Source organism: Lagopus muta, chromosome 30 (genome assembly GCF_023343835.1).
Source record: "Lagopus muta isolate bLagMut1 chromosome 30, bLagMut1 primary, whole genome shotgun sequence".
In the NCBI taxonomy this organism is placed as follows: Eukaryota; Metazoa; Chordata; class Aves; order Galliformes; family Phasianidae; genus Lagopus; species Lagopus muta.
In genome coordinates this window covers 5,516-14,734 of record NC_064462.1, presented here as the reverse complement: position 1 = coordinate 14,734, position 9,219 = coordinate 5,516, and the positions used below count along the sequence as shown (strand labels likewise).

The following is a 9,219-nucleotide window of genomic DNA, read 5'->3' as shown; positions in this document are numbered from 1 at the left end:
TACTCCATCTCAGCAGGAAAGCTTTAGGAACCAAACCCTGCACATCCCTCCCAACTTTCATTCCATTTTCATCATTACCAGTGACAGAAGGAAGGGTGAAGACCCACCTGCCAGCATTCTTGACAAATCCAATACCTGCCAATACCTGTTGGCAGATATCACAGCAGAAGCACTCTGGATACCAGCGGTTGTTTATAGCAGTCACACAATCAAGAATGAACTCACCTGTAGGAAACACAGTAACAGGATGTAAAATGCCCTGCTACACAAAGTTAAAAGAAGCCTGCAACTGAATCGCTAGAATTACGTCCTCGCTTTTGCCTTGCTCTTCTTCTAGAAAAGGACACTCTTGAATTGTCGTTCACACAGCGTTGGCTTCTACTCTGCTAGGTCTATAATCAAGCCTTGAAAGGGCTCCATACTCAAAGCACAACAGAACTGAGTTTGGGTGGCCTTGACCCTACTGCGAGAAAACTCCTGCAGTCAAAGTACAGTAGGATACGGAGATACACAGAGATGCAGCAGGAGAATGCACCTGCTAAACAGCAAATCCAACACGCACACCAATTTCTGATCTACCACAGAGTCCTGTCCTGGGAGGCACTGAAAAATGAGAAAACTACCATTTCTATTCTCTGCTGCACAGCCATGCCAAACACACACGCTGTTCTCTGCACGCACGCTGCAGCCAAGGCCCCTGAGCAGAGCAAACGCTGCCTACAACACGTCGGGAGCTCCGCTTCCTGCTGCTGCCAAAGGCTGAAAGCTGGCTCTCAAGAGCCCACAAATCAAACAGCTGTCAAAGAGGAGCCATCAGGCAGATAACAGCATGAACAAAATGAAGTCTCACATGCAGGCTGTGGCGTTCCCATGAAGTCACAGCTGTCCAAGAATAAAACGTGATCGTCTCTAGAAGTGTCGGGAAAGCTTGAGGCATCGCTGCTGACAGCAGCCCTGCTGATTTTGGCTACTCTCACTACAGTCAAAAACCGGAAAAGCCCACTGCCAGAGAGAGCTGGCCCTTCTGCAGCTCTGACAAGCTTTGCTGGCATTCTTCAATCTCCTCTCGAAAGAATCAGCCAGTTCTTGAACTTCTCATCTGACCGCAACTCGCTCTACTTCCACTTCACCGTCTGAAAACAAACCCAAGAAGAGATTTCCTTAGCTCTACTCACTGCAGCCAGAGATCAGCAGCTTTTGTTCTGTAGGATCTCCAGGGTAAAACAAAGCCAAACAAACTGCAGGAGAGACCGAAAAGAACTGTAAAAACCACCCAACCGACTCACCAGCATCACCTGTAGCTGTCCAAATTCAAACAGTTTGATGTTTCAGAGGGCAAGGAGTTCATTTCTGTGGCGATGACATGCTTTGCACGCACCTCAACAACTTGGTCCCTTCTCATGAGGGTCCTGGAATACTTCTGCTGTGTCCGGAAGAGGACCTTCAGCTCTCCAAGAGCGCGCTCCTTCCGCTGAGCAGCATCTCTGGCCCAGCTGTAAAGTTCTGCCCTCTCTTTGAAGACAATTCCTTCACATTCTTCTCCAGACTTTACCTCCACCTAAAACACAGCACAGTAATGCGTGATTTCCCCAGAAGCTGTTGTCACCTACAGCACTGTTACAATTCTGACATCAGATAATGCAGAATTATTCAGTGTTTTCCTTTCTTCAGTGGCTTTGTACCCTCAGCTCGACACTCATCATGCACTGAAGTGAATGAAAAGCCCTGCCTTCTCAAAATCACAGAATCACAGATCACAGAATCACCCAGGTTGGAAGGGACCCCAAGGATCATGTAGTTCCAACCCCCCTGCCTAGCAGGGCCACCAAACATACACATTCAGATCAGGTTGCCCAGGACCCCGTCCAACCTGGCCTTAAACACGTCCAAGGACGGGGCATCCACAACTTCCCTGGGCAGCCCGTTCCAGGGCCTAACCACTCTCCTAGTAAAGAACTTCCCCCTAACATCCAACCTAAATCTTCCCTCCTTCACTTAAAACCATTTCCCCTAGTCCTGCTGTTGTCAGCCCTTTTGAAGAGTTTACTCCCCTCCTGGGTGTGGGTTCCCTTCAGGTATTGATAGGCTGCAATGAGGTCACCCCACAGCCTTCTCTTCTCCAGGCTGAACAAGCCCAACTCCCTCAGCCTGTCCTCATAAGGGAGGTGCTCCAGCCCCCTGATCATCTTAGTCGCCCTCCTCTGGACCCTTTCCAAAATCTCAATGTCTTTCTTGTACTGAGGGCTCCACACCTGGACACAGTACTCCAGATGGGGCCTCACAAGAGCCGAGTAGAGAGGGACAATCACCTCCCTGTCCCTGCTGGCCACCCCTCTCCTGATGGAGCCCAGGATCCCATTTGCCTTTCGAGCTGCCAGAGCGCACTGCTGGCTCATGTTCAGTCTCTCGTCCATCAGGACCCCCAGGTCCTTCTCTGCCGAGCTGCTTTCAAGGACTGCTCCTCCCAGCCTCTACAGGTGCCTGGGGTTCTTCCGGCCCAAATGCAAAACCCTGCACTTTGCCGTGTTGAACCTCATTAGGAAGAGCCCAACAGGTTCCAGCGTTTGAAATTCATTTTAGCAATGCAACACTGCCTGCACCACGCTGCACAGGAAGTTGTTTGATTTTTAAGCTATCCAGTGTGCTGGCCACAATTTCCCTGTCTGCAGCAGCTGTACTACCGATGAGCTCTGAGCATATGAAATTCCAGAAGATATGACACAGCGACTGAACAGAACTTATTTCACATCTCTTCTGGGCTCTTCTGAGCTGCACTGCAGCTTTTGGGTGCTTCAGCCACTCCCGGTTTTTCCTGCTCTGCTTTCTGAGATGTTGAAATTCCATCAGCGCTCTTTCCTGGAGGATTAAAGCCGAATCCAAAGAGGGAACCAATGGCAGAGGTATTGCCAGATGGGAATGTCTTTTCATTACTGAAAACGCTCTTGACACATTCAGACCTAAATACAAACTTTGGAGCAGAAACCATGGTTTTTCTTGGCGTTTCAGAGGTGCTTAAAGCCTCTGAGGCCTCTACAGCAGCATCAGAACCATCACCACCATGGCTGAGGTCACTTTGTTCCCTGGTAGCTTCCTCCAGCACAGCTACAGAGTTCGCACCACAAGGAGATGCTTTGGCTGCGTTCGTACCAGAAACATGAGGTGTTATCCACGTGCCTTTCTCACAGGTGTGTTCACTCTTGTCCCTGTTTGCTGTTTCTTGAGATTGGAGTGTAACTCCACCACCTGAGGGCAGTTCATTTTTGTCTTTTCCATCCATGTTTGTCAAGTCTGCTGTACGCTCCTTGGGTGGATCATCTTTCTTAGCGCAATTTGTATTGCACTCCTCTATGCCAAATTTAAATCCGCCTGGAGGCATCCACACTGAGAAGTTACATCTTCCCTCTGCAGGCTTCGCTTCAGCATCTGCCAGATTCTGAGAGGTACACGCTGGGGTTTTCCCATCGAGTTTAAAGGAAACTTCTTGAAGAGATACTGCTGAACGAGTTTTGTTTGCGTTCTGCAGGGCAACACATTTTGGGGCAGTGGGTTCATTTCTCACTGAAGAGATGTTACAGTCCCACTGCCCTTCCTTTTTCGCAAAGGCGGATCCTAATTTGTCCTGTGCGGCACCGACACAGGACTCTGCAGGTTTTAAAGCTGTGGGTGCAAACGCAGGTTTTGTAAAACAGCCTGGTTCAGGCAGAGGTGGATTTGCGCTCGCCTGGGGCAGGCCGTAGTTGTAGCGATCATCACCTCCACGAGGAGAAAGGATTCCAGCAGACGGAGCATCAAAACACACAGGTGCACCACAGGTGCCTTGAGGAAACACACCAGCACAAGTGCTGTGCAGGGGCGGCGCGTGGATCGCTTGTTGCTGAGCACGTCTACGTGCTGAGGTGCAGCTCCGTTCATGCCACAGACAGGCGCCTAAAGAAAAACACACCGTTACTTCCTCGTGCAAAAGGAGAAAAAGGGATCAGGGGGCTGAAGCCCATGCAACGTGCACTCTTCATAGCAAGGTGCACCTTAAAATTAGATTTCAACTCTCACCAGTTTAAACTGAAATCATACGTTCAAAACTTGGATGGTATCTGAACACACAGACTGGAGAGAAGCGTAAGTGAACTGACTCATTTCCTTTAGTATCAAAAAAGTCAAAACCAGCAAGTCCCCATACTACTGTGGGGAAAAGAACATGGCAGACAACGAGCAGAGGACATGTGCCAGCACGTTAAAAACATCTCTTGCTGGCTGTTTCTCCCAAACCCCACATCCCAAAGATCAGCTGATAATGGAACTTTCTGCCTGTCTCCAGCAGACCTCAAGTGCAGTAAATGCTCTCTAGGGAACCGCAGTTATACCCAGCTGCACACAGAATCACAACCAGCTGTTTTCAACAAAGCAGTAGAAATGGCTTGAGCAGATTCGTTTGTCCTCACCTCTGTTGGTGGTACATTGGTTGCAGCAGTTCTTCAAAGACACTGCGAGTCACAGCAGGTGACTGGCTACTGCAAACAGACGGGCCAGAGGTAGCAACTGAAAAGGAACACCAAGAAGAGAGTTTGCATCCAGTTCTCATTTCCGACTTGAATGAACTTTCCCCAGGGACCAGTTTTACTCATTCATCTCAGAACACTGCAGAAAGGTTTTAAGAAGTCTCACTCTGTTTAGCTACGCGGTCAATTAAAAATTCAGCATCAACTTACCCTTCCAAGGAGCTTCACAAACATGCTGTGCTCTCCCATAACCATCTGACACAGGATCTGCTCCACAGCTTTCAGCAGGCCAGCGATGAGATGGCACGCTTACACTGCAACTGTTACGTTTCATTTCCCGTGTTTCATTCTGTTAAAGACAGGGTTTCAATTAAGAGAATGGAAACGTATGAAACACAGGTATGTGGGGAAAACCCAAGGAATGATCCCTACGCTCCTTTGCTATTTAAAAGCACGTTCAAGATCTGAGACAAAAAAAAAGAAGAGTTAACTGCTGCAATAATCCACGATCTGCCCATGCTTTACAAAACCGAGACTGTTCCTTGAAGCTAGAAATAAACCCAGAGCCAAGATGACAACAGCTAAGCTGAAGAAAGCACAACTTTCTGCACACACAATCCTCAGGATTACTTCCTATATCTGAGTACCAAATTACAGTTTGTAGGCAACAAAGTTTCACTCTTGCCCTGAATTTAAGCAGATGTTTATAGCCGTTCTCTTCACTGAGTTAAGAGGCAGCCTGGCAAGTGAAGCTTAGTTCAGTGCTTGGGTCACAAAGTACTCACCAGAACAAAAAGATCAACTGTTCTGCATCCAGTATAGTGACAAAAGCTGTTTACCTTTAAAGCTTCCACTTGCTGACACAGCTTTTGAAGTAAGGACTTGTGATCTTCTGCCCACTGAAGGAGAGTCTGAGCAAAGGCTTACTGAACTTGGATTTTCTTACACAAAAGGAACACTTCCCCAAAAGAGTAACCGGCTAATATACCTGGTAGGTGTTAGTTGGTGAGAAGAGAACTTCTTGGGTGATGGAACTGCATCTTTCACTTCCACGTGCGCAGCTCGTGAGATGTTTCTGGAGGCAAGACTTCCCTCCTCACCGTTCTCCCCCAAGCTCCCAGATCACTGCGTTCAGCATTTCCGTCACAGCTCTAACAGATAGCGGCAGCTAGAAATTGATTGGAAACGCAAGTCGTGAGGGCAGTTCTTCCTCAGAGCAAGAGACTGCGTCCTGATCTACGGCTGAACAGTGCACATACGGCTTTCTGCAGAAACTCTGGGTGTTTTTTGTTGTTGTTTTCCCCCAGGAAAGCCCTCCATCTGTTAACATTAACTAAGAGGGACCATTCACACAAGCATTAATTCCTTTACTTACTTGGGCAGCTACTGACGGGTCAGAGGAGCTTTCCTCAATCACCTTCATCAGGCAGTGCTGCCTTTCAACAAGACAGGCTTTGCGTTCTTCTTGTTCCTCTGGTAGCACACCATCACTCTCAACCTCCTCTGCCTTTCTTTGACAAAAGCTAAGTAACAGCATATCGATCAGGAAGAATTGGTCAGAACGCAAGTGACAGAAAAGCATTCTGAGGGAATGCAATTCACAAACTTACAGTGCATAGGTTCCAGTACGAAACCGCATTGTTAACAGCTTCAAAGGCTAATAAAGCATCATCAGTTTTGCCTTCAGCTGCACCCAGCATTGCAAAAGCCACACGTGCCTCTTCTTCACAGGCTGCAACCTGGAGGACCTACAACCAAAGCCACAGACAAGTCACACACAACACAGTGTGGACACCTGGAACAGTCGGTGTAAGACTGTAAGCATCCAGTAAGTAGGCAGATAGGAGGAGGTTAAGACTATGCCTGGTTTCCCTGTATGACAGGAAAGCAGCTTTTCAGAAAGCTGGGTACTAAGGCAGTTCAGTGTCCTCCAATCACAGAGTTTTAAAACTCCGAGGAGTTCAACAGAAAGATACTACCAAATCTCAGCATTAGCAGTACAGTGACAAAAAAATAAGACAACCACCACCCATCAACACACAAAGCCAACCAAAACAAAACACCAACCAACCAACCATTCGCATGCAAGCCCGCGACGTACAACCCCTCTTACTCTCCTCTTTGAATATCCATCAGTACCTGGATGTCCACACCATGGAAATGCTTGAAGAGAGGATCAGCAGGTTCAGGAATACTTCTGTGCTTTTTGATAGTTTTCAAGCTAAGCAGAATTTCCTTCCAGTAGCAGACGCTTCTTCCAATAGATTCCTTCTGGTCGCACGAGTTCAGGCTAACGCCCTGTTGAGGAAGAGAAATTCAAACTGTCACAGAAAATCCCAATAAAATGTCATTCTTACTTTTTCTTCTCTGATGCAGTTGTTTTCTCGAGAAGTTTCAAGAACTTTTCTCTGACACTTGGGACGTATTTCAGAAGGTCTCTCTATAGTCACAGAAAGCAACACGGGGAGAAAACAACGTTGCTTTTACCTGTGCTGTTCAGAGTCGTGAGGTAGAGAGTACTTGTCAGGCAAGGTGGTTGCTCCAGGTCATGCCACCAAAATCAGCAGCACTTCTCAATACTACATTCTCATCTGATTTTATTTAGCCTGTTACCTTTGCACATCAGAGAAAAACAGACGGTACTTATTTACAGACAATCTTAACTTACTGTTGCTTGCAGGCTTCTTGCCCAGTGTATAATTAAGGCAGGTGAAGGCCGTGTCTCTCCAGGGCTCACACAGTACTCAATCCATGCTGTACAAGAAGCTTCAGCTTGGCTGCCGAGTCTGGCCCTGAATGTCAACAGAAACATTCCTCAGTTAGCATTCCCTCTTTTCCATCTGCTCACACGTCATTTGTTTGATGAACACAACAAGCAGCTTTAGTCCTAAGCCAGTACTTCTTTACAAATGCAATATCAGAAACGTAAAGCCCGTTTTTACAAAGCTCTGCACCATCTCACACCCCTGCAGCAAAAAGCCTTGAACGTTCAAACAAAAGGAACTGGTTTTATGCAGCCCATGGCAATCAATTCAGAAGCCCTCTAGAAGGTTGCTTCCAATATTTCCAAACTGAAGAATTCCTACGTTGTTTTTTTCTGCATGAGAGTACACACAGCATCCCACCAGGACCTTTGCTTCTCAGTACAGTTCTGTTTGCACAGCAGCAACGGTAAGCAAGGAGGTCGATGTGTGCCACGCTGAGTGCTGAACTTCTCTTGCAGTTCTAAGTTGCCAGTGAACACCATCCCGAGGAAAAAATCCTGCTTTGGTAAAAACAAACAAACAGAAAGAATTAGGGACCAAAAACCCGGCACTTAAATGCATTTAAGAACTTGGGAAGCTTGCTTACTTCAGGGACCAACAGGGAAAAGCGATTCAGGAGCACCTGTTTCCAGTCTCGGATGTCTCGTGGGCGAGTGAAAAAGTTGTTGTAATGATCTGCACAGTGGGAATACACTGACACAGAATTCCACTGCAAGCCAAGCCATGCGAGGTGCTGGAGACTACAGCTGTGCATCCGAACAGCACCTGTGCAACAACAAGGGTTGTGAGAAGCTAGGGTCTGCGTCCGAGTTAGGAAGACCTGCATCTGATCAGAGCTGGGTTTCACTGCTAGAGGAGCGAGCTCTGAACGTTTCTCCCATCAAAGCACTTCCCCACCAACCTCCTCCCACCTGCTCGCCTCTGTCTAACAAGCTGCAACTAAGAAGTTCCAAGTAAGATGCTGCTTTCTTCAAGTAACTTCTGCACCTGTTCACATTACACAAATAACTCCTGCAGAAGCAACAGCTACTTCACAGAAGGGCGCAACCAAAGTACATTGGCACTTGTCAGTGGTTTTGACAAAGCACAGAATGGAGATAACATCACACTTCTCTAACAAGGAAAATCTTTGGCCCTACGAGCAAGAAGCACAAACGCGTTTTTTAAATGGTGCGTTATGTATTTCAAAACATGATGAACAAACTTCTTCAGAGAGGCCGCAGTAGCAGAAACTTCTATATTTTATATATAAACAGATGCACAAATATAACACACATACAAAGAGAAAGGGCCATAAGCCTCATTGCTTTTGCACCCTGAATAGTCTACATGTTTCTGACCACTAACAGCCAAGTAGGAGGCCACCAGCATTCTACTCTTGTTACGCTCAAATTCAAAGCCAGACTTCATCATCAGGTTAAGCTTAAAAAATGGGAAGACCTCATTAGTTCACAACTCATGCTGGAATTATTTCACTTTCATGCCTCTAACCTGTGTTCATAGATGACACATAAATAAGTACGGGGCCTTCCTGTCAGCACTTACCAGCGTACAAGCACACAAAGCTCAACAGGCAGCTTCAACTGGAAATGAATCAGAACAGACCAGAAGACAACAGTGTGGAAGCAGGAAGTATGTGAGAAATTCTTCAGATCCTGGCATGATGACGCTGCCTCTCCGCTGCAACTGAATCATAGAATCATAGAATCATAGAATCACTAAGGTTGGAAAAGACCTAAAAGATCAACCAGTCCAACCGTCGAGACGAGACGAGACGAGACGAGACGAGACGAGACGAGACGAGACGAGACGAGACGAGACGAGACGAAAAGAAAAGAAAAGAAAAGAAAAGAAAAGAAAAGAAAAGAAAAGAGACGAGACGAGACGAGACGAGACGAGACGAGACGAGACGAAAAGAAAAGAAAAGAAAAGAAAAGAAAAGAAAAGAAAAGAAAAGA

General features: G+C 46.9%; 2 protein-coding genes across 9 annotated transcripts; both read right to left on the bottom strand.

The window, feature by feature from the left end:
- Positions 1-1,008: 1,008 nt before the first annotated feature.
- On the bottom strand, positions 1,009-5,600 carry LOC125686047 (RANBP2-like and GRIP domain-containing protein 1). Of its 8 annotated transcripts, none has more exons than XR_007373609.1 (6): positions 5,485-5,600; positions 5,336-5,407; positions 4,707-4,845; positions 2,253-4,536; positions 1,287-1,558; positions 1,009-1,133 (listed from the first exon to the last, which is right to left on the bottom strand). XR_007373609.1 is itself a non-coding variant. In XM_048929706.1 (5 exons), the coding sequence occupies exons 3-5, from the start codon at positions 2,412-2,414 to the stop codon at positions 1,116-1,118; spliced, it is 360 nt and encodes a 119-aa protein (XP_048785663.1). In that variant the 5' UTR covers positions 2,415-4,536; positions 4,707-4,845; positions 5,485-5,600; the 3' UTR covers positions 1,009-1,115. The 8 variants fall into 8 exon arrangements, 1 of the variants encoding a protein (XP_048785663.1); XR_007373612.1 differs by lacking the exon at positions 5,336-5,407 and having other exon boundaries at positions 2,253-3,657; positions 3,754-4,536; XR_007373607.1 differs by lacking the exon at positions 5,336-5,407 and having other exon boundaries at positions 2,253-3,927; positions 4,440-4,536.
- Positions 5,601-6,064: 464 nt separating this feature from the next.
- On the bottom strand, positions 6,065-7,471 carry LOC125686041 (ranBP2-like and GRIP domain-containing protein 3). The gene is made up of 3 exons (XM_048929672.1): positions 7,165-7,471; positions 6,636-6,794; positions 6,065-6,244 (listed from the first exon to the last, which is right to left on the bottom strand). The coding sequence occupies exons 1-3, from the start codon at positions 7,306-7,308 to the stop codon at positions 6,095-6,097; spliced, it is 453 nt and encodes a 150-aa protein (XP_048785629.1). The 5' UTR covers positions 7,309-7,471; the 3' UTR covers positions 6,065-6,094.
- Between the last annotated feature and the right edge of the window lie 1,748 nt (positions 7,472-9,219).

Bases quoted from the DNA above. Each gene is read 5' to 3' on its own strand.
- LOC125686047 (XM_048929706.1), bottom strand. From the start codon at position 2,414: ATGGACGAGAGACTGAACATGAGCCAGCAGTGCGCTCTGGCAGCTCGA. The intron at 1,559-2,252 runs GTGTGGAGCCCT...GCTGTGTTTTAG, and splicing joins ATCTGGAGTACTGTGTCCAG to GTGGAGGTAAAGTCTGGAGA.
- LOC125686041 (XM_048929672.1), bottom strand. From the start codon at position 7,308: ATGTTTCTGTTGACATTCAGGGCCAGACTCGGCAGCCAAGCTGAAGCT. The intron at 6,795-7,164 runs GTAAGTTAAGAT...CTTCCTCAACAG, and splicing joins CAAGAAGCCTGCAAGCAACA to GGCGTTAGCCTGAACTCGTG. The intron at 6,245-6,635 runs GTACTGATGGAT...CTTTGGTTGTAG, and splicing joins TCCATGGTGTGGACATCCAG to GTCCTCCAGGTTGCAGCCTG.